Raw genomic sequence first — 24,510 nt, forward strand, 5'->3', positions numbered from 1 at the left:
ACACTACACAATATTCTTTTCATAGAAGCTACCACAACATATCGATCTATACATAAAAAGATCCCACTATTTTTGATTTACATTTGCTTGAGTTGTGAAATCAACAAAAAATGTCAACATGACATTCGATTTGGGTAAAAAAAATCATCACATTTAAATTTGGGGGTTGAAATTATGTGGAAACAATGTTGATTCGACCAGTTTTTGCCAAGTGAGATGAAGTTGCATGGTTTTTCTTACAGAATGAAATAGAGTATGTAATAGCTCTATTATGGGCTGGGTGGTAGCCTAGTGGTTAAGAGGTTGGGCCAGGAACTGAAAGGTTGCTGGTTTAAATCCCTGAGTTGACTAGGTGAAGTCTGTTGATGTGCCCTTGAGCAAGGCACTTAACCCTACTTGCTCTGGATAAGAGTGTCTGCTAAATATGACTGAAACAGAATGGTCAAGTGGCTTCATGTTGATTTTAATATTGAGTTAAACCCTCATTAATTTAGGATATGAACATGACAGTATCTTATATATACTATACCATGTGTAGCCTACTACAATGGCAATACTAAACCCTGTTTGGACCGCCATAACACGTGAGTTTGATCTTGGGAGAGGTTAGCGACAGGATTGGGTGTTCCAAAATAGGGGAGGGTTGTCAAACTTCTGGGGGGGCTTTGGGGAGGGTTGTGTGGTTTTTTATTGGGCACAGGGGAGGGTAGAGAGTTTTCTCCCTGGTTTGCATTCACTCTTTTGCAGGTTTTACTATATCATTTCTTCCATCCTAGCCAAATGTCTTCATCTGCTTACATGCGCCTCCCCTATATCAAGGTGTTTTGGTACTACCCTTATACGCTACGTTTTTCTGCGCGGTAACTTTTACTATACCACAGGTCAATATAGTCTACCAGTCTGTCTATCCTGCCCACTATCCACTATTAATAGTGACAATAGTGGTAGGTGGAGCATTTGTACATATCTGCAATAGGCTATTAGCAATCATACCACACACAAAAGCATTCAAAGCTGCATCAATTTTCAATATGAATCCACAATAACAACTAGGAATAGCTGATAGGCAGTGGAGAGACCAGGTGCATCACTGTGCATGAAAGAACAGTAAAGACATGAGACAGGCAGCTGGAAATGATCCCCTGTCGATCTTGTTTAGAGGCAATACAGGCAGAGCAAGCTTAATGCTTGCTCTGCCTCCTCTCCAATCCGAGGGCTTTTCCTCGCGCACCTAGAACGCTTCAATATAGCCTACATATTTGTCATTCAAAATGTATTACAAGGTATATGTGGCATAAACACAACCAGTCACAATGTTTTCATCTGATTTGTCTACTTTAAAAGTCTCCTCTAGGCATACGCACATTCGTCCAAAATATCATTCCAGCGTCCTCAAAATGGCTTGACATCAACCAGGTTTCCATCCAACCTTTTTATGCAAGGAAAGTACATGTTGGATAAAAAATGTCACCACATCCTGGGAAAGCATGCAGTTTATCAGACCAGGGTTTCCCAAACTCGGTCCTGCCCCCCCTGGGTGCACGTTTTGTTTCCTCCTGGGTGCACGCTTTGGTTTAATGCCCTGGCACTACACAGCTGATTCAAATAACCAACTCAGCATCAAGCTTTGATTATTTGAATCAGCTGTGTAGTGCTAGGGCAAAAACCAAAACGTGCACCCAGGGAGGGCCCCAGGACCAAGTTTGGGAAACCTTGTATTAGGCTACATGTTAAATAATGATGAACTTCACAGGGTGGTAAAAGTGCATGGGGATGATCTTGATGCTCCATTCAATAAATATCGAGGGTCTTATTCTTGTGATATGTTGATGACAGTATAATTTGACAAATTAAAACAATCTCTCAATTTTGTCCCTAATAATCTTTTTTTGTTGGCTATTCCCGCACTGTATCCGCAAGCTATTGGCTAGAAAGCACGTGGCAATACCAGGGCACATTCGCAATACCTACACAACATGTTTAGTGACAAAACCCTCAGTCGGCCAAGAGTGGAAACCTAGCTATAGACCCCTTAAAGCAGAGATCATCAACTAGATTTAGCCACGGGCCAATTGTTTCTTGAGCGGATGGTCTGCAAATTGACCGCACGAAGCCCAAACATATAGCATTTTTTACTAAAACATAATCATAATTTCAAACCTTGCTTACATTTGCATAAGATAACATCTCCTTATTATGTGTGGGAATACTTGGGAAAAGAGTTCCAAAATTAAAATCAATTGGAGCTGACTTCCTTGTGTTTTTAGTGTTTTATGTCCAACAATGAAGAATAAAATTTAAAAAAAAAAAAAAAACATTTTTAAAAATTGCTCAGAAAACTTGGGAGGCCAAATAAAACAATTTGGCCTGTGGGCTGCAAGTTGGGGAACCCGAAAGACTTGGTCTGAACCACAGAATTATCACTGACTCAGCCCCCAGGTACCTATCCAACAATTTTTCATTTGTTAGTGTCCAAATCAAATCAAATTGTATATGTCACATGCGCCGAATACAACAGGTGTAAACCTTACAGTGAAATGCTTACTTACAAGCCCTAACTAACAATGCAGTTTTAAGAAAATACCTAAGAGACTCTAATATTCACAGTTTTAAATATGAGTCTATCTGGTAGGTATACATTATTATATACCGGCACTTTAGAGTGGAACAAACTACCACAGCAACTCAAAGTCATACCAACCGTAACCACTTTTTAAAATAAGGTCAAAAGCTGGCTTATGTGTGAACAGTATATATTTTTGGGATTGTATCTCTGTAATGTGTCTGTAGCTATGTAATTTATATACAAAAAAAGATAGGGACCAGAATGGAAATAAGTCCTGACTTTATTGTGCAATCATGGTCACGTTAAAAATTGTTGTAATGTGTGTATGTACAGTGCATTCGGATAGTACTTAGACCCTTTGACTTTTTCCACATTTTATTACGTTACAGCCTTATTCAAAAATTTATTAAATCGTTTTTCCCCTCATCAATCAACACACAATACCCATATATACCAATATATATGACAAAGAAAAAACTGGTTTTTAGAAATGTTTGCAAACGTATTAAAAATACAATTCTGAAATATCACATTTACATACAGTACCAGTCAAAAGTTTGGACACACCTACTCATTCAAGGGTTTTGTTCATTTTTTACTATTTTCTACATTGTAGAATAATAGTGAAGACATCAAGACTATGAAATAACACATATGGAATCATGTAGTAACCAAAAAAGTGTTAAACAAATCAAAATATATTTTATATTTGAGATTCTTCAAATAGCCACCCTTTACCTTGATGACAGCTTTACACACTCTTGGCATTCCCTCAACCAAATTCATGAGGTAGTAAGCTCGAATGCATTTCAATTAACAGGTGTGCCTTGTTAAAAGTTAATTGGTGGAATTTCTTCCCTTCTTAATGTGTTTGAGCCAATCAGTTGTGTTGTGACAAGGTAAGGGTGGTATACAGAAAATAGCCCTATTTGGTCAAAGACCAAGTCCATATTATGGCAAGAACATCTCAAATAAGCAAAGATAATCAACAGTCCATCATTACTTTAAGACATAAAGGTCAGCCATTCTGGAAAATGTCATGAACTTTCTTCAAGTGCAGTCGCAAAAACCATCATTCGCTATGATGAAACTGGCAATCATGAGGACAGCCACAGGAAAGGAAGACCCAGAGTTACCTCTGCTGCAGAGGATAAGTTCTGAAGCGTTAGCAGCCTCAGAAATCAGCAATTAACTGCACCTCAGATTGCAGCCTAAATAAATGCTTCACAGAGTTCAAGCAACAGACACATCTCACCATCAACTGTGCAGAGGAGACTATGTGAACCAGGCCTTCATGGTCAGATTGCTGCAAAGAAACCACTACTAAAGAGACTTGCTTTGGCCAAGAAACACGAGCAATGGAAATCTGTTCTTTGGTCTGATGAGTCCAAATTTTAGATTTTTGGTTCCAACCGCCGTCTTTGTGAGACGCAGATTAGGTGAAAGGATGATCTCTGCATGTGTGGTTCCCACCGTTAAGCATGGAGGGGAGGTGTGATGGTGTGGTGGTGCTTTGCTAGTGACACAGTCTGTGATGTATTTAGATTTCAAGGCACACTTAACCAGCATGGCTACAACAGCATTCTGCAGCGATATGCCATCCCATCATGTTTGGACTATTATTTAATTTTCAACAGGACAATGACCCAAAACACACCTCCAGGTTGTGTAAAGGCTATTTAACCAAGAAGGAGAGTGATGGAGTGCTGCATCAAATTAACTGTGTGAATTTAAGGATGCTCCCTCTAATTCTCTCTCCCTTCTCTCTGAGGACCTAAGCCCTAGGTCCATGCCTCAGAACTACCTGGCCTGATGACTCCTTGCTGGCCCCAGTCCACCTGGTCATGCTGCTGCTCCAGTTTCAACTGTTCTGCCTGCGGGTCTGGAACCCTGACTTGTTCACTGGATGTGCTACCTTGTCCCGGACTTGCTGTTTTCGACTCTCTCTCTACCGCACCTGCTGTCTCTAACTCTAAATGATCGGCTATGAAAAGTCAACTAACATTTACTCCTGAGGTGCTGACCTGTTGCACCCTCTACAACCACTGTCATTATTATTATTTGACCCTGTTGGTCATCTATGAACGTTTGAACATCTTGGCGATGTACTGTTATAATCTCCACCCGGCACAGCCAGAAGATGACTGGCCACCCCTCAGAGCCTGGTTCCTCTCTAAGTTTCTTCCTAGGTTCCAGCCATTCTAAGGAGTTTTTCCTAGCCACCATGCTACTACATCTGCATTGCTTGCTGTTTGGGGTTTTAAGCTGGGTTTCTGTATAGCACTTTGTGATATTGGCTGATGCAAAAAGGGCTTTATAAATACATTTGATTGATTGATGAACTGGCCTCCACAATCACCCTACCTCAACCAAATGGAGATGGTTTGGGATGAGTTGGACCGCAGAGAGAAGAAAAAGCAGCCAACAAGTGTTCAGCATATGTGGGAACTCCTTCAAGTCTGTTGATTTCCAAGCATTCCAGGTGAATCTGTTTGGGAGAATACCAAGAGTGTGCAAAGCTGTCATCAAGGCAAAGGGTGGCTACTTCGAAGAATCGCAAATATAAAAATATTTGTTTAACACTTTTTTGGTTACTACATGATTCCATGTGTGTTATTTCATAGTTTTGATGTCTTCACTATTATTCTACAATGTAGAAAATAGTAAAAAAATAAACAAAACCCTTGAATGAGTAGTGTGTCCAAACTTTTGACTGGTACTGTAAGTATTCAGACCCTATACACAATAGTTTGTTGAAGCACCTTTGGCAACGATTACAGCCTCGAGTCTTCTTGGGTATGACGCTACATGCTTGGCACACCTGTATTTGGGGAATTTCTCCCATTCTTCTCTGCAGATCCTCTCAAGCTCTGTCAGGTTGGATGGGGAGCATCACTGCACAGCTATTTTCAGGTCTCTCCAGAGATGTTCGATAGGGTTCAAGTCCGGGCTCTGGCTGGGCCACTCAAGGACATTCAGAGACTTGTCCCGAAGCCACTTCTGCGTTGTCTTGCCTGTGTGCTTTGGGTCATTGTCCTATTGGAAGGTGAACCGTCGCCCCACTCTGGAGCAGGTTTTCATCAAAGATCTCTGTTCTTTGGCCGTTCATGTTTCCCTCGATCCTGACTAGTCTCCCAGTCCCTGGCGCTGAAAAACATCCCCACAGCATGATGCTGCCACCACCATGCTTCACTGTAGGGATGGTGCCAGGTTTCCTCCATACGTGACGCTTGGCATTCAGGCTAAAGAGTTCAATCTCGGCTTCATCAGACCAGAGAATCTTGTTTTTCATGGTCTGAGAGTCCTTTAGGTGCCTTTTGGCAAACTCCAAACGGGCTGTTGTGCCTTTTACTGAGGAGTGGCTTCCGTCTGGCAACTCTACCATAAAGGCCTTATTGGTGGAGTGCTGCAGAGATGGTTGTCCTTCTGGAAGATTCTCCCATCTCCACAGAGGAATTCTGGAGCTCTGTCAAAGTGACCATTGTGATCTTGGTCACCTCCCTGACCAAGGCCCTTCTCCCCCAATTGCTCAGTTTGCCCGGGCGGCCAGTTCTAGGAAGGGTCTTGGTGGTTGCAAACTTCTTCCATTTAAGAATGATGGAGGCTACTGTGTTCTTGGAGACCTTCAATGCTGCAGAAATATTTTGTTACCCTTCCCCAGATCTGTGCCTCGCACAATCCTCAGCGCTTCTCAGAAAATTCCTTCAACCTCATGGCTTGGTTTTTACTCTGACATGCACTGTCAACTGTGGGGCCTTATATAGACAGGAGTGTGCCTTTCTAAATCATGTTCAATCAGTTGAATTTACCACAGGTGGACTCCAATCAAGTTGTAGAAACATCTCAATGATGATCAATGAAAACAGGATGCACCTGAGCTCAATTTCGAGGCTCATAGCAAACGGGCTGAATACTTTTGTAAATAAGGTATTTCTGTTTTTTATTTTGAATAAATTAGCAAAAGATTCTAAAAAACTTTTCGCTTTGTCATTATTGGGTATTGTGTTTTTGTTTTTATTTAATACATTTTAGAATAAGGCTGTAACAACAAAATGTGGAAAAAGTCAAGGGTTCTGAAGACTTTGCCGAATGAACTGTTTACTGTATGTATTTTTTTAAACTGACAAATAACATATATCAATCTAAATTGTGTAGCAGACATTTGATGAATGGAAAGAGACATCTGTTACAAAACACCAACAAGTGTAATGACATTCAGAGATTGTCAAACCAAGCCTTCGATACTGGGTAGGCCTACAAGGTAGGGAGGGATGTATTTTCTGTTTGTCGAGATTGACACAGTCTATTTATTGTGGTGTTGAAAACGTAAACCATGATATTAAAGCGGCCGAAGTCGGTGTGCTTTGCTGATTGGTTGTGCGGTGCATTGGCACAGAAACCTGTTAGTGGAAAATGTGTTATATAGTTATAAATAGGCATCAAAATGTTGAAAATCGAATTTCCTCCTAGCTGGTCATTGTCTGCAGCTGGCTCTGATCATAGTGTAGGCCTAATGAAACGGGCAGGGAGAGTGAGCTCGTCCGTGGTGGTGATCGGCGAAACCTCAACAGAAGGTTGAGCCCTGCGTGGCACCGAAATGATGCTGGTGTGGTCTATATCCACGTTTATAAACACACGGTTATTATTTGTGGCCTTCAATATTATTTGTAGTTAATTCTATGAGGGGGGAGGGTGTGCAATTATTTTACACTACAAGGGGAGGGTCATGTGAAAAGATAAAAAATGCAACCCCAACATAAGTTATGACACCTTGAGTTGGTATGGAAATAGTTTTTTGCCTCAATACTGCCTCCCACTCATGTAGAGTGCAGCATGTAAGTAAAATGATGATATAACAGTTACATACTCCTAGTGTGGAGAGGAGCACATGTGCCTAGTCAGTGTATTTTTGCAGCAACCGAATTGCCCTTTAATAAGGAGGAAAACAATTGTATTGTATTCTATTTTATTATTCTCCATGTGCCAAAGGCAAGGAGGGGAGAGAGCTCTATGTGGCCCAAAAGGAATGTATGAAGAAGATTAAAGAAAGTAGTATCCGTCCAGCAGTCAACAACTTTGAGGCAATATTTTTGTCTTCATCTCTCCCCTCTCTTTGAAAAGTATGTAATGTTTCCAACAACACTAGAAGGGATGGGCAGCGAGCGAAGCGCCCTTTGGATTTCTGTCAGCAGAAGCGCGCAGAATATGCGGCAAGACCGTTTATGACCCCGCATAGCGCGCGCGCCAAAAGTTCACCTAAACACCCGCCTACTTACCGAGTACCGAATTAAATCCTTTCAAAGTTAAAATGATAAAATTGGGAATAATATATGTCAGAATAATAAGAAAGAAATACAAAACTGAAATGTAGCCAAGGCTACAACAGTTTATCCATCGTGGTATTTGAAAGGAAGGGAATGCCCTTCAACAAGTTTTGCATTGAGCAACAACAGGTGGTAAGCACAATTTGCCTTTGGTGTCTACATTTAGAAATGAATCGCACTTAAAGACCACTATGTCAATGAATATGATATTTGTAAACAGTATTCTCAATAATAATCTAACACATAACCATTATAATTTTAAGAATGTAAATAGTTCACCTGTATGAATTTACATGAAACGTTTCCCTATCAAAGAAACTCACCTTTGCTTGATTTAATCCTGTAGGAAAATATACACCTTTTGATTTCCCTCGAATTAAAACCCAATTATAATCCCACTGAAGCTTCCCACCGGTCCTGGTCGCGGCAGTGGACTCCGCACAGAGGGAATGGTCTTGGTGAGCGAGAGGGGGCAAGGTGGAGAAAGGGGTTGTAAATCTTGCGGTCCAAAAGCTGCGGCCGCGCACACAGCACGCTCATTCCTCATTTCCGTCAGCCAGTGAGCCATCGTTTGACCCATCCAATGTGTTAAAAATAAAGTAGACGCATCTAGTACATGATCTCTGTGCGCAGGGGACAGACATTCCTGTCATGAGCTGGTGACTTTAAATGGCAGCTATAGACACACTTCTGTGTGGTGGGGTGCGCCCCCTCCCCTCCTCTCACTGCTTGGCTGTCGGTCTGGTCTAATTGGAACACACAACACCCTCCGCCCCCGCCAGAAATGTCACCTCCACTACTCTGCTCCCACCGGGTCCTCATTCAAACAAGCCAGTGCTTCACTCCAGTAGGCTATAGCAGTGTACACGCAGTATAGACGCTCCACTATTTCATGTAATGATTCATTGACTGTGGTCAAATTTAAAACATTATTGATCATGGCCAACATTGCATACCATACAAATAAATAGGAGGGCGGCAACAATCAACATACATAAGAACATACTGTTAGTACATCATGGATATGTTTAAGTCTAGGGGCTATAGTCAGGAACTGGATAACAGTCCTACAATTTACAATGAATATACCTAATATTTACACAGCTAAACAAGTGACAAGCTGCAAGTATGTACACATTTTAAAATATGTCAAGTTTATATAGGAAAACAACATACGCTCATTTGCATTTCTGTAGGGTTAGAATATATAGTTATTAAAATAAACAACATAATAAAACAAAATAATTATACATATTGACATGGTGTTATACATTCATGTCACATAATAGGCACTTAGAAAAATATGGATAAAAATACAACTCAGTACAAAAAGGTTGTCAGTTTGCTACTTCATTGTTCTATCCCTGGGGAAACTAGATCTTTCATATCAGTTCCTTCTTCTTTGGTTTCCCCGGGGACCTTCTTACTGTGACACTGTGCAGTACAACAACTAGAGCAAAATAATGTCCTGAACAGTCAACAAAACACATAATATGGCTTTTTAAAGGTTGGATTTCAATAACTGTGCATGAATTGCCTGAAGCATCGACTAATTAAACGATGAATAGGCTTGGTCTGTTATTGACCAATTAATATGTCGTCTCTCTCACCAACACCACCGTGAACACCTTCCATATGGCCTGGTCAGAGATCTGTTTGTGCTGTCTTGTTAATCAACGTTCAGAGCAAAACCCATTGTTCATTATATCCTCGAGCATATGGTTTACTACATGACTCTATGTGAAATTACCAGTACTGCAGATATGCAGCGTTAATAACATTGTCATCGGGAGACAGTAGAAACAAAGTAGTACGGTACGTACAAATCTGACTAAGAAACAGATAAGGACCTATAGACTCTGCTTATATGGTTTTGGGGCTATAGTTTACAGTATGTAACTTAGTGTTAGCTTTATAGTTACCCCAAAAAAGTGGTTGCATATTTTTTTCTTCCTTTAGACTTAAAGCTACAATCCTTAACCCTGATAAAAAAAAAGTGCTCACCCTTACTCTGTTTTTGGTAAAAAGATGAGGGATGGGCCTGGAGAAATGTAACCACTCTAAAATTCATAGACAGCGCTATGGATGCAAGGATTGACCGTCCGTGATATCAACATTATAGTTCTAATCACATTTTGAGGCTACACGCCGTTTGTTTACATTTACATGGTTTACAAACATTGGAGGAAAACAAGCTTATATTTTCGGTTCTGTCGGGGTACGACGGTTGAACTAAGCTCATGGGGCATTTCTAAGTTATACTCTTCAAGAATCAATTAGTATATATCATTCATTTATAAGTCTGAAAATGGATGTAGCAACTAAGGATTCTAGCTTTAAGGGTAGTGAGTGGGTAAAGTGTGCTGTGCCTTGGGACGTTACCACAGGATTCAGAAGATAAGAATCATGTTATGAAGTGGTCTTTATAGTGGTTAGGACTGAGGCTGAGGCCTGTGAAATGGGAGACAAATCATTTTGTATCATAAATCAGTAATTATGGAAGTAGTGCAACTGAGGCTCACAGTACAGATAGATTAAATAGAGGAACGGGCAATAGGAGACATGATCATTTATATATATATATATCAGTGTTATTATGAAACGTTTGGGGAATTGTAAACCTTTAGGAGCCTGGGGTCTCTCTGATCAGACGTTACAGTAAGATCTGTTGGATGGGTCAAATCTAGGAGCCAGCCCCTCAAATCCTCCCTGACACCCAGTCCACACCACACAAACTTTAGCAAGATACGATTAAGATTGCTAAAAGCATACATATTAAACACAGATCTACAATTAACAATTTTAAACACACAATACTCAAATATGTACTGACATGTATATCTTTTTTTTTTTTAAATGTACATAAAAAAAAGCTGCATGATACTTCGTATCACAAAATCAATGTCATCAGTGCTCTTCATAAGGTTAAAATCAAGTAAATAAATTCAGGTGCAAATTGAAAGAGAGACAGGTCACAGATCCGATTCCGGACATAGGTCTAAGTGCTCACTTTTACATCTGTGGTCTTTAACCTGGGGCCTCTTCATTAAGGCACACCGTAGCAAAATGTTTTGAAACATAACACGAAAATGATTATTTCTTATTGGACAAGTCCAGGTAGCCCCTCACTTTTTCAGTCAGTTTTCTTCAATTTGGTGACTAATGAACGCGACCCTGGCCAGCTGTCAGTCTCACAGAGAGAAAAGGGAATCGAGCTCTGCCAGGACTGCAGCCTGTCTCCTAGCCACTGTCCCCAACAGCCTCTGTGGGAAGGATGGAGTGCCAAGGTCGACCTGAAGGACAAGAGGACAAAAAGTGAGCCAAGGGAGGGATGGAGAAGAGAAGGGGAGGAAGAAAAGAGATAGGAAGAGAGACTCGACATTGAGATAAGGAATCATTAAGCATATCTGCATCTGAAGTGCTCTTAAGAACTGTTGATGTAAAAGAAGATTGAGAAATCATTTTGATGGACTGATTGATAGATTCTTCAGACCACTTTACATTGACATATAGTAAACTGGTTCCTGTCTCACCTGCAGCAGGTAGATGACCCTGACAACCTCTCGGCCGTGGCGTGTGATTGGCTGAAGGACCCAGGCGCTAGGCAACATCTCCCCTCGGATTGCCTCCACACTGGGCCGAGGGAGAGACTCCTCGAAGACAGACTGCATGGCCAGCACACAAAAGTCATCCTAGGATGAGAGAAGAGGGCACTGAGTTAGGCTTTTTCCTGAACATGTAAAAAAAAAACACGTTAAATAAAAGGGTGACATGTAGCCTTTTGCTGCACCTATCCGGTGTATGTGACAGTAACATATAAACAACTCCTGGCTATAGGGCAGTAAGAATCATTGCCCCTGATGTTCTCTGTCCCCCTGATTCCACACAGCAAATTCTCCAGTGTTAAATCCATACTGACAGTGTTCAATTTAACACTGGTCCAGTGTCTACACGGGTCCACACTTTTCAGTGTTAAATTAACACACTGCTTAGTGCCTTGCCTTTCAAGTGAGTTACCACCCATCACTACATTTGTTAGTGACAGAGACATCCATTTTCAGTCCTGTGGCCTTCACCAACTGAGATCCTAAGCTTATTTCTGTTATCATGATGTAGAATTCCTATTGGAATCCAGCCAGAGTGGGGATATCCAGCAATTTGAATTTTTATTCACCCACATCCTGCGTTCAGAATTACCTTCAGCATCTAAACTGGAACAATTATTTCAGTAACAGGTGCAATAAGTCCAAGTAACAGATTGGATGAGTTTAGAAAAATATATTTATATTTGAGTAGCATAAGATTAATAAATAAATGTACAGTACATGCAAAAACATAGATATTGAAATAAAACTATTTTAAAAAATCTACCTGCAACAGAGCATGCTGGGAAATATGATAATGATGGGCAAAGTTATTGTTTAACACTGGTTATTAACACCAACACTTGTGTTCTTTTACACCAATGGCTGTTAATTGAACACTTAAGATAGTTCATTTAACACCTGAATCAACTCTAGAAATGTTACACTGAAAAATCAACACTAGGTAACACTGGCCAATTTGCTGTGCAGTTAAACATTTAAAACAATTCCTGGTAAGAAAGAGCAGTTGGGACTTGGAAGTCAACTGGAGGTCCATCAAGTGTGTAGCTTCTGACCTGTGACCTCTGACCCTACTGACCTGTCGTGACTGGGTGCTGATGCAGCAGAAGTCTCTGGGCTGTTTGAGGTGGCAGCAGGACGGGTCTGTCAACAGGTACACTGAGGAGAAACACATGGAAAAGCATGAGGAAAATTACAATTGGAATCTGAATTTCACTTTACTTCCTGGAAGTAATTTGTCTGAACTGAAATGGAACGACTCAGACATGGAAAGATGGTGCATTTGCCAAAAAAGCCTGTTTTAGCATGGGCAGCAGCATTGAAGGCTTTCACCATTTTCAAGTAGAGAATTGACCTCAACCCTGCTATACTCCAGCCAGCAGACTCACCCAGCTGAGTGCTGTCATCTAGTGGCCGTGTCCGTGCTGAGTGGATAGCCTTGTGGTACAGGTGGGTCTTGGAGTGGTCTCGGACCATGCTCCACAGGCTGGCCAGGGGCCTCTCTAGCTCCACCGCCCCCAGGAAGGAGTGCACTGACGGACTAGAGGAGGGCTTGTAGAAGGCCTGGACACCTCGCTCTAGCCCCTGGTACCTGAGAGAGAGAGAGGACAGGGAGGTGGTTAAAAGACAGTATCTCATTTTTGTGTACCTACAGTCGCGTATAACATGTTCTGGTAACACTTTACTTAAAGCCTGATGGTGTACTTTTTGATGCTTTATAACTTATAAGGGTGTATGAGCATTTGTCATGTGTTATGATATGGGTTATATAGAGTGTTAACCATGTGTTCTCTCAGAAGTCTTTACAAATGATTATGAAAATGGCAGGAGGGAGGAAAAACCATAGTGCAACTCACCTCCAACCAGCAGCAGCCGTCCCCCTTACCAGGTTCCCAATGTCTCCAGCAGCAGCCAAGCGCACCTGGAGCACAGGTGAGAACAGCACAGCTGTTTATTCTACATAATGTTCACATAAATAACGTTGACATTACATAATTATTCAGCTGATGGATTTGGTCAGAGCGTGCAGTACATTCACAACAATGGCTGAAGGTTGTGTAACAGGTGGATGGCGAGGAGGAGACGCCATAGAAATAGAATGAGCAGGTTCTACTTTTAATGGAGAAGCGTCAGATTCTACCTCAGCCATAGCGCGGCCAAGCAGACAGGATGTGAGGTCCTGATAGGCTGTAGATAGAGAGGAGGCAGAGCCAAAGGAGGCTGTGCGCGGGCGTAGGCTTGTGGGAGATGACGGTGAGGATGACATCAGAGGGTCAGTCCCTGACACACCAGGCTCCAGCCGTACATCTACACAAGACACAGGAGAAAAGACACGAATGGCAGTGTTTCCGCTGCAGTCGTTTAGCTGTGGCGCTGCGCCACGGCAAAATCATTGGCACCACACCAAAGAAATATGGAACATGAAAGAATATTTCTGGCGAGGCACACTTTGAAGATGCTAGAACAGTCCACATTTTCTTTTCTTTTGCAAACAAAACGAGTAATGAATAGACAATTCTGACAACCCAATAGTAGAATGGTCTATTTACCTAGTCGGCTTGTTGTTGTGTGTTCTATTCAAGAGAAACATTCATCTCGAGGCGCATTCAAGTTACGAGTGCCATAGGGAGGGAAATACATATTCTGACAAGCAGTCAATGGGCAACAATTCTTGCAATCGCAGGTGAAAACAGCTTTCACAGTTTTAATGGGGTGAAACACTAACCTACCATAAAAAAATTATAATAATTGTAGTGACTTAAAAAATAGTGATAAGACAGATGACATTTTTTGTTGAGTGACAGTAGTGGCAACCAGGGAAAGTGTTGGGGGAAAAAATTGCGACATGAAGTGGTTTCTGTGAAAAGTACAGGTGGGTGGCAGGTCACCCAAAGTTACCCTAACAGGTAGGCCTTCATTATATTCACAGTGTTTATGCAAGTTTTATGGGACCTAAAATTGAACAGGATGTTAACTATACTGAACAAAAATATAAATCCAGCATGTAACAATTTCAACGATTTTACTGAGTTACAATTCATATAAGGCAATCAGTCAATTGAAATAAATTAATTAGGCCCCAATCTATAGAAGTCACATGCCTGGGCATATAAATATGAAACTGTTGGTCAGATACCTTAAAAAAAAATGTAGGAGCGTGGATCAGAAAACCAGTCCGTATCTGGTGTGACCACCATTTGCCTCATGCAGAGCGACATCTCCTTCGGGTAGAGTTGATCAGGCTGTTGATTGTGGCCTGTGGAATGTTTTACTCCTCTTCAATGACTGTGCGAAGTTGCTGGATATTGTCAGGAACTGAAACACGCTGTCATACACGTCGATCCAGAGCATCCCAAACATGCTCAATGGGTGACATGTCTGGTGAGTATGCAGGCCATGGAAGAACTGGGACATTTTCAGCTTCCAGGAATTGTGTACAGATCCTTGCGACATGGGGCATCATCATGCCGAAACATGAGGTGGCGGTGGTGGATGAATGGCACGACAATGGGCCTCAGGATCTCGTCATGGTATCTATGTGCATTCAAATTGCTGTCGATAAAATGCAAACGTGTTTGTTGTCTGTAGCTTATGCCTTCCCATACCATTTCCCCACCGCGAGCATGGGGCACTCTGTTCACAAAGTTAACATCAGTAAACCGCTCACCCACACAACACCATACACGTGGTGTGCGGTTGTGAGGCCGGTTGGATGCACTGCCAAATTCTCTAAAACGACATTGGTGGCTGCTTATGATAGAGAAATTAACATTAAATTATCTGGCAACAGCTCTGGTGGACATTAATGCAGTCAGCATGCCAATTGCCCGCTCCCTCAAACTTAAGACATCTGTGACATTGTGTTGTGTGACAAAACTGCACATTTTAGAGTGGCTTTTGATTGTCCCCAGCACAAGGTGCACCTGTGTAATGATCATGCTGTTTAACCATATTCTTGCTATAGATGGATTATCTTGGCAAAGAAGAAATGCTCACTAACAAGGATGCAAACAAATTTGTGCACAAAATGTGAGAGAAGTATGATTTTTGTGAGTATGGAACATTTCAGGGATCTTCTTTTGCAGCGAATGAAACATGGGACCAACACTTTACATGTTGCGCTCATATTTTTTGTTCAGTGTTATTAAAATATCACATTTAGATCCAGCTAATGATGAGCACAATAGGGTAAATGCAGATAAGCAACCCTATGATTCAGCCTATTTATTTATAGCCACTATGCTGCATCAGTTGGGCTACAGGTGATAATGCTTATTGCTAATAGCATACCTGATCATTTCTGGAAGTGGAAATTCTATTTTAGATGGTGTCAGCATCATTCTATTTTCATTCATTTTGGAGTAGAACGTCCTTTTAAAAAGTCACCATAACTGAGAGTCAGCTACCTTTTCTCCCCACTGCAAAACATTTTTTCAGAGGAAACACTGCTAATGGTTAATATGAGTAATCAAAATATTACAATTGTTTGTTGAAAATTAGGAAGTAGAGAGTGGCTCAGGGGGACTCCAGACGGAAGATGCAAATGTAGATGCCCCAAAACAAGAACAACAGTTGAAGCTCTGTTTACTTTTATTTAACACTTATTTTTCTTAAAACTGCATTGTTGGTTAAGGGCTTGTAAGTAAGCATTTCACTGTAAGCATTTCACTACACCTGTTGTATTCGGCGCATGTGTCAAATAAAATGGGATTTGATTTGATAAAAGAATTGATGCCAGGCTGCCAAACAGGCTTTAGACCATCAGAAGTGGAGAGATGTTGTCTCTGCCTTGTGCATGAAGAAAGCGGCTGGTGGTAGTGGTAGTGAGTCACTCAATCCTTACCTTGGGCAGAGAGCCAGGCACGCTGGGTCTTCACACTCTGAGAACCACAGATGGGAGGGCGAGACCTGACCTTCAGCCCATTTATACCATTATCCGGGACCCCAGTGACCTTAGACCAGACAAAAACAACAAAGAGAATTCATTAGGCTCTTTTATTTATTTGTAGTTTATTTAAATAGGGACAAAAACAAACTAGGACTGTCAATGTTAACGGTTGGAAAGAGGTGGGAAACATGGTTTCCAGGTGGGGAGGGAGGATGCTGGCGGGTAGATGGGGACTGAGGGGTTGGGGAGGGGGAACCCTTTTTGTTTTTTTTCCCCTTGCATGCAGAACATTACAAAACTGTTGATGCTGTTCTTTGTCTTTGTAAGCATTTCTCTGACAGTTTTTTGTTGTTGTTTTTCAAGTGGCAGCCCACAGGTACCATAAAGTATGAAATATGAAAGGGAAATATTATAACTGTAATGTATGAACATATCTGAATTAATATTATTTTGAACGTTATTCCTGTACACCCCCCCCCCCCCCCCGTCTGAAAATAATGACAAACTAAATAAAACGTTTTTGTTGTAGTTCTCAAGTCAAAAGATTTAAGCAAATGATCCCAATTGTAGTAGCAGCAGCTTGTGACTAGTTTATGTTGAAGAACATGAATAAGTAGCCAAGGCTAGATTTAATAGCTTTATTATATTTTACATGAACTCAGACCTGGCTAATCGGTTGTTATTGTCTTCTGTGGAATTCACAACATTGTTGGGAAAGGTTTAAAAGCTCTTTGTTCTTTGTATGAGAGAAATAATTATGATTTTTTTGGAAGGAAAACTAAGTACAGTATCAGTCAAACGTTTGGACACACCTACTCATTCCAGGGTTTTTCTTTATTTAGACTATTTTCTACATTGTAGAATAATAGTGAAGACATCAAAACTATGAAAGCACACATATGGAATCATGTAGTAACCAAAAAAGTGTTAAACAAATCAAAATATATTTTCTATTTTGAGATTCTTCAAAGTAGCCACCCTTTGCCCTGATGACAGCTTTGCACACTCTTGGCATTCTCTCAACCAGCTTAATGAGCTAGTCACCTGGAATGCTTGAAGGAGTTGCCACATATGCTGAGCACTTGTTGGCTGCTTTTCCTTCACTCTGCGGTCCAACTCATCTCAAACCTTCTCAATTGGGTTCAGGTCAGGTGATTGTGGAGGCCAGGTCATCTGATGCAGCACTCCATTACTCTCCTTCTTGGTCAAATAGCCCTTACACAGCCTGGAGGTGTGTTGGGTCATTGTCCTGTTGAATAACAAATGATAGTCCCACTAAGTGCAAACCAGATGGGATGGCGTGTCGCTGCAGAATGCTGTGGTAGCCATGCTCGTTAAGTGTGCCTTGAATTCTAAATAAATCACAGACAGTGTCACGAGCAAAGCACCCCCACACCATCACACCTCCTCCTCCATGTTTCACGGTGGGAACCACACATGCAGAGATCATCCGTCCACCTACTCTGCGTCTCACAAAGACATGGCGGTTGGAACCAAAAATTTCACATTTTGACTCATCAAACCAAAAGAAAGATTTCCACCGGTCTAAGTTCCATTGCACGTGTTTCTTGGCCCAAGCAAGTCTCTTCTTCTTATTGGTGTCCTTTGGTAGTGGTTTCTTTGCAGCAATTCGACCATGAAGGCCTGATTGACACAATCTCCTCTGAACAGTTGATGTTGAAATGTGTCTGTTACTTGAACTCTGTGAAGCATTTATTTGGGCTGCAATCTGAGGTGCAGTTAATTGCCGATTTCTGAGGCTGGTAACTCTAAAGAACGTATCCTCTGCAGCAGAGGTAATTCTGGGTCTTTCTTTCCTGTGGCGGTCCTCATGAGAGCCAGTTTCATCATAGCGAATGATGGTTTTTGCGACTGCACTTGAAGAAACTTCTTGACATTTTCCGGATTGACTGACCTTCATGTCTTAAAGTAATTATGGACTGTTGTTTCTCTTTGCTTATTTGAGCTGTTCTTGCCATAATATGGACTTGGTCTTTTACCAACTCTACCTTGTCACAACACAACTGATTGGCTGAAACGCATTAAGAAGGAAATAAATTCCACCAATTACCTTTTAAAAAGGCACACCTGCTAATTGAAATGCATTCCAGGTGACTACTTCATGAAGCTGGTTGAGAGAATGCCAAGAGTGTGCAAAGTGGTTTTCAAGGCAAAGGGTGGCTACTTTGAAGAATCTCAAATATAAAATATATTTAGAATTGTTAAACACGCTTTTGGTTACTACATGATTCCATATGTGTTATCTCATAGTTTCGGTGTCTTCACTATTATTCTACAATGTAGAAAATAGTAAAAATAAAGACAAACCCTTGAATGAGTAGGTGTGTCCAAACTTTTGACTGGTACTATATGTTACAATGCAGCTTTACTGTGTTGGAATGGTGTCAGCGTACTCCAACAACAGAATGATGTGGGTGAATACCGGTCATTAAAAATATTCATGGGAGTAGTCCACTGATTAGCCAGCTAATCCTCCTCAGGAGGATGACATCATCCTCTATGAGAAAATAGAAAGCATTTTTTAAACAGTCTGTTTCAGATACAAGTTTGAGGTGGGTTTTTTTTCTCCAATTTATGCTTTGGCCATAAGTATAGGATGTGTCAACAACAATATTTGTGTCTGAGTTAACAGAATATGAACTTTTAAAAAGTGAGATTTTCACTGGACAGTTACTTTAAGTTTGGTTTACAGTAGGTCTACCATTAGGCTTTACCTCATAACATTTTGTTTTTCAGGGACAGCACACATTAATCAGCATAACTGTAAGTGTGCATGTTTTAACCAGCCGGCTAGTTTCCAAGTGCAGTCCCTGGGCGTAAAAAAGCAACAAAAAAAGTATTCAAAAACTAGTACAGTACCAGCAGTGTCAGTGAGGGTCTACTGCCATCCCTCAGCTGAGCTGTGTTGCCACTGTTGTAGCCAGAGGTTGGTCCAGATGATAGGCTCAGACTCGACCCAGTGCATAGTGTACTGTTGCTGACTCTGGTCCGATACCGCAAGTCATCCTAAATGTGAATGAATAATCAGTAGACATAGGAGAAGAAAGATAGATGTTTTAGGAAAACAGCACAGATCAGGGGACAACATACACTATATATACAAAAGTATGTGGACACCCCTTCAAATGAGTGAATTCGGCTATTTCAGCCACACCCGTTGCTGACAGGTGTATAAAATCGAGCACACCGCCATGCAATCTCCATAGACAAACATTGGCAGTAGAATGGTCTTATTGAAGAGCTCAGTGACTTTCAACGTGGCACCGTCATAGAATGCCACCTTTCCAAAAGGTCAGTTGGTCAGATTTCTGCCCTGCTAGAGCTGCCCCGGTCAACTGATAGTGCTGTTATTGTAAAGTGGAAATCTCTAGGAGCAACAGCGGCTCAGCCGCGAAGTAGTAGGCCACACAAGCACACAGAATGGGAAGCGCGTAAAAATTCTCTGTCCTCGGTTGCAACACTCACTACCGAGTTCCAAACTGCATCTGGAAGCAACGTCAGCACAATAACTGTTTGTTATGAAACCCATGAACCCATGAAATGGGTTTCTATAGCTGAGCAGCCACACACAAGCCTAAGATCATCATGCGCAATGCCAAGCTTTGGCTGGAGTGGTGTAAAGCTTGTCGCCATTGGACTCTGGAGCAGTGGAAACGCATTCTCTGGAGGGATGATTCACGCTTCACAATTTGGCGGATGGCAGGAGAACGCTACCTGCCCGAATGCATAGTACCAACTGTAAAGTTTGATGGAGTGAGAATAATGGTCTGGGGCTGTTTTTCATGGTTCGGGCTAGGCCCCTTAGTTCCAGTGAAGTGAAATCTTAATTCTACAGCATAAAATTACATTCTAGATGATTCTGTGCTTCAAACTTAGTGACAACAGTTTGGGGAAGGCACTTTCCTGTTTCAGCATTACAATGCCCCTGTGCACAAAACAAGGTCCATACAGAAATGGTTTGTCGATATCGGTGTGAAAGAACTTGACTGGCATGCACAGAGCCTTGACCTCAACCCCATCGAACACCTTTGGGATGAATTGGAACACCAACTGCGAGCCAGACCTAATCGCCCAACATCAGTGCCCGACCTCACTAATCCTGTTGTGGCTGAATGGAAGCAAGTCCCCGCAGGCAATGTTCCAGCATCTAGTGGAAAGCCTTCCCAGAAGAATGGAGGTGGCTATACCAGCAAAGGGGGGACTAACTCCATATTAATGCCCATGATTTAGGAATGAGATGTTTGATGAGCAGGTGTCCACATAATTTTGGTCATGTAGTGTAAGTTTTTCAATATAAGGGCAGCTCTTTTCATGAAAAAGAGCTCCACCTTCTAATCAATTGTATTTATTTATGTATCCCTTTAACTGTCTCTCATTGAAAAACATTGAAACAATTATTTCACCTTAATACACTGCTCAAAAAAATAAAGGGAACACTTAAACAACACAATGTAACTCCAAGTCAATCACACTTCTGTGAAATCAAACTGTCCACTTAGGAAGCAACACTGATTGATAATAAATTTCACATGCTGTTGTGCAGATGGAATAGACAACAGGTGGAAATTATAGGCAATTAGCAAGACACCCCCAATAAAGTAGGGGTTCTGCAGGTAGGGACCACAGACCACTTCTCAGTTCCTATGCTTCCTGGCTGATGTTTTGGTCACTTTTGAATAGTGGCGGTGCTTTCACTCTAGTGGTAGCATGAGACGGAGTCTACAACCCACACAAGTGGCTCAGGTAGTGCAGCTCATCCAGGATGGCACATCAATGCGAGCTGTGGCAAGAAGGTTTGCTGTGTCTGTCAGCGTAGTGTCCAGAGCATGGAGGCGCTACCAGGAGACAGGCCAGTACATCAGGAGACGTGTAGGAGGCCGTAGGAGGGCAACAACCCAGCAGCAGGACCGCTACCTCCGCCTTTGTGCAAGGAGGAGCAGGAGGAGCACTGCCAGAGCCCTGCAAAATGACCTCCAGCAGGCCACAAATGTGCATGTGTCTGCTCAAACGGTCAGAAACAGACTCCATGAGGGTGGTATGAGGGCCCGACGTCCACAGGTGGGGGTTGTGCTTACAGCCCAACACCGTGCAGGACATTTGACATTTGCCAGAGAACACCAAGATTGGCAAATTCGCCACTGGCGCCCTGTGCTCTTCACAGATGAAAGCAGGTTCACACTGAGCACATGTGACAGACGTGACAGAGTCTGGAGACGCGTGGAGAACGTTCTGCTGCCTGCAACATCCTCCAGCATGACCGGTTTGGCGGTGGGTCAGTCATGGTTTGGGGTGGCATTTCTTTGGGGGGCCGCACAGCCCTCCATGTGCTCGCCAGAGGTAGCCTGACTGCCATTAGGTACCGAGATGAGATCCTCAGACCCCTTGTGAGACCATATGCTGGTGCGGTTGGCCCTGGGTTCCTCCTAATGCAAGACAATGCTAGACCTCATGTGGCTGGACTGTGTCAGCAGTTCCTGCAAGAGGAAGGCATTGATGCTATGGACTGGCCCGCCCGTTCCCCAGACCTGAATCCAATTGAGCACATCTGGGACATCATGTCTCGCTCCATCCACCAACGCCACGTTGCACCACAGACTGTCCAGGAGTTGGCGGATGCTTTAGTCCAGGTCTGGGAGGAGATCCCTCAGGAAACCATCCGCCACCTCATCAGGAGCATGCCCAGGCATTGTAGGGAGGTCATACAGGCACGTGGAGGCCACACACACTACTGAGCCTCATTTTGACTTGTTTTAAGGACATTACATCAAAGTTGGATCAGCCTGTAGTGTGGTTTTCCACTTTAATTTTGAGTGTGACTCCAAATCCAGACATCCATGGGTTGATAAATTGGATTTCCATTGATTATTTTTGTGTGATTTTGTTGTCAGCACATTCAACTATGTAAAGAAAAAAGTATTTAATAAGATTATTTCATTCATTCAGATCTAGGATGTGTTATTTTAGTGTTCCCTTTATTTTTTGGAGCAGTGTAAATTCCTGTTACGAACAACTTAAATAAGAGTTCAGGTGAGCCTTCGCTTCTTTTATTGCACTTAGCTTTTATTTATAGCCAAGTGGCTCATTGATATAAAACAATTATAATGGCAAATTATAGCACAAAATAAAAATATAAATAGTGTGTCTCGTCAAATCAATAGGCCATGTCAAAATATACATGGGTGATATTTGGATGTCTGTGAATCAGGAGACACAGAGACCCCCAAAAAATCAAGGCAACACCCATTATAGAAACGAGGACAGTGAAAAATCATCGTTTAGCCCCTTTGGATTCGCATTGTCTAAGGAGTACTGCCAGAATGCTTTCTTTGTTTAATTTACATACGATATCACCTCCTCTTGCTGAAATTTGAACATGAGCAATAAGAAATCAATCTCTGCCTTTTTTGTTGAGAGCTTTTTACCTCTAATTAGAACTTTTGAACGTTTTTCTTGGTAAGAACTTCCAATAGATTTTTTTTCTCCCAACTTGATGTTTATTTTGGAATTAACAGAGCTCTACCAGGCAGTTGATATGTCAAAAGAAGGTCATAGCATTTTCACAAATTTCAACAATATAAAAAAAAATACTTTAGGTCTGCTTCAATGGCTTTTTAGGTAGGTAAGCTTTGTTAAATAAGGACTGATGTCAAATGTTTACAAATGATGGTAATTTTGTATGTCCAAACATTAATATTCAAATAAAAACAAATGTTATTTGTCACATGCACCAAATACAACAGTGAAATGTTGACTTACAAGCCCCAACCAACAATGCAGTTAAAAAAGAAAAAAAGAAAAATAATTTAAAAAAAAAAGAAAAATACCTTACATTTTTTTTATATCAATTAATGCGTTTTCAGGTAGTGTATAGTGCAATGTTCCTCAAAATTGTTTTTCTTAAATTTCAAATGATCCAGGTTCTTCCACCATCTTCAGACTACATGTTGAGATAATATATGACAAAGTGCAGTTTTTTATTACTATTATAGGCATTATTTTATAGGCGACCTTAAGTCGGAATATTGATTAATTGACCCCATGAAATGTGGATTAACCAATTTATGTTGCCTAATATAATGTGTTGTCAGCAATTCAATCACATCTTTTACCAAAATAAGTATTTTCAATTAAAAAAATAAACGTATTCTTAGTCCACCGTCCTTTTTTACTGCATTTTCACTATTATTTTCATATTCCTACACTTCAAGGTCTCTACTAACAGGAATGGTGCAATATTAATCCCTGACCAGGGTTATTTAACCTTTATTTTGACAGGGATGGATTCGGCGGGAGGTGACTGAAAGGTTTTATTATAGAATTAATGGAGAAAATATGCTGAATACATCTTGAGGCTTTCGACTAACTATGGAGTGTGAAACTAGGACTTCTTGCTGCGACTAACCTTGACCACCTGAGACAGAGCCTGTTGCTGGAGACGTCTCTTCTCCTGCTCTGTCCTCTCGCGGAGCCGTTCCCTTGCACGCGCTATTTCCGTCCTGGCCTCCTCACGGGCACGGCCATAGTCACGCAGCAGCTGCTCTATCTCAGAGGGATAATGACCCTCTCCTCTGGGTGGATCTGGGATCCTGGGGAAAGACGGATTTGCAATCAATCAATTGATAAATGAATCCACAGATATAACCCTCTTTACAACAGAGACTAAATAATCTGACATTGAAAACTGTTGCGCAATTTAGCACAAAAATATAATTTGGTCTGGATCCTGTCTTACCTACTGCCCTCCATTTCTTCTTGGCGGAGCTGTTGGAGGTACTCTCTGCGTTGGCTAGGTAAGGTTGAAACCCTGGAGGAGGATATGGCTTTTTGAGGAGGGGATCGGAGGTGAGAAGGGGATCGGGATTGAGGAGGGGAATGGGGGTAGTTATGTTTGCTGGGGCTGAGGCTGCGAGCCCGACGACAGTTCTGAAGCCGAGTGTCCCTCTCCTGCCTCAAACCCTCGATGCTCCTCCGGTGCCTGAAAGAAGAGGAACATAGAGAAAAATGTACATTTAAAAAAACTACCATTTTATAGATATCTAATTACATCATAATATCAAGACAATCACATACATAAGGCCTTTTTCAGCCTTAATCACATAAATAGGT

At 41.6% G+C, this 24,510-nt stretch overlaps 2 protein-coding genes across 3 annotated transcripts in view; both read right to left on the minus strand.

The window, feature by feature from the left end:
- Nucleotides 1-8,599, minus strand: part of LOC106602627 (spectrin beta chain, erythrocytic) — a 53,534-nt gene extending 44,935 nt beyond the window's left edge. Inside the window, 1 exon segment of the mRNA XM_014195383.3 lies at nucleotides 8,214-8,599. The gene's annotated coding sequence lies outside the window, so the exon portion shown is untranslated.
- A 422-nt stretch (nucleotides 8,600-9,021) lies between these two features.
- stard9 (StAR-related lipid transfer (START) domain containing 9) overlaps nucleotides 9,022-24,510 on the minus strand; it is a 62,275-nt gene continuing 46,786 nt past the window's right edge. Inside the window, exons 23-32 of one of the 2 annotated variants that reach the window (XM_014195367.3) lie at nucleotides 24,137-24,379; nucleotides 23,807-23,990; nucleotides 19,264-19,410; nucleotides 16,339-16,447; nucleotides 13,636-13,802; nucleotides 13,352-13,416; nucleotides 12,884-13,086; nucleotides 12,574-12,653; nucleotides 11,424-11,582; nucleotides 9,022-11,183 (exon numbers count right to left, since the gene is read on the minus strand). In XM_014195367.3, the coding sequence (XP_014050842.3) occupies nucleotides 11,082-11,183; nucleotides 11,424-11,582; nucleotides 12,574-12,653; nucleotides 12,884-13,086; nucleotides 13,352-13,416; nucleotides 13,636-13,802; nucleotides 16,339-16,447; nucleotides 19,264-19,410; nucleotides 23,807-23,990; nucleotides 24,137-24,379 (1,459 nt within the window). In that variant the 3' untranslated portion in view covers nucleotides 9,022-11,081. The remainder of the gene's footprint in view (nucleotides 11,184-11,423; nucleotides 11,583-12,573; nucleotides 12,654-12,883; nucleotides 13,087-13,351; nucleotides 13,417-13,635; nucleotides 13,803-16,338; nucleotides 16,448-19,263; nucleotides 19,411-23,806; nucleotides 23,991-24,136; nucleotides 24,380-24,510) is intronic. The other variant, XM_082974569.1, reaches the window with a different exon arrangement.

The sequence above is a fragment of the Salmo salar genome, chromosome 01, assembly GCF_965601325.2.
Source record: "Salmo salar chromosome 01, fSalSal1, whole genome shotgun sequence".
NCBI lineage: Eukaryota > Metazoa > Chordata > Actinopteri > Salmoniformes > Salmonidae > Salmo > Salmo salar.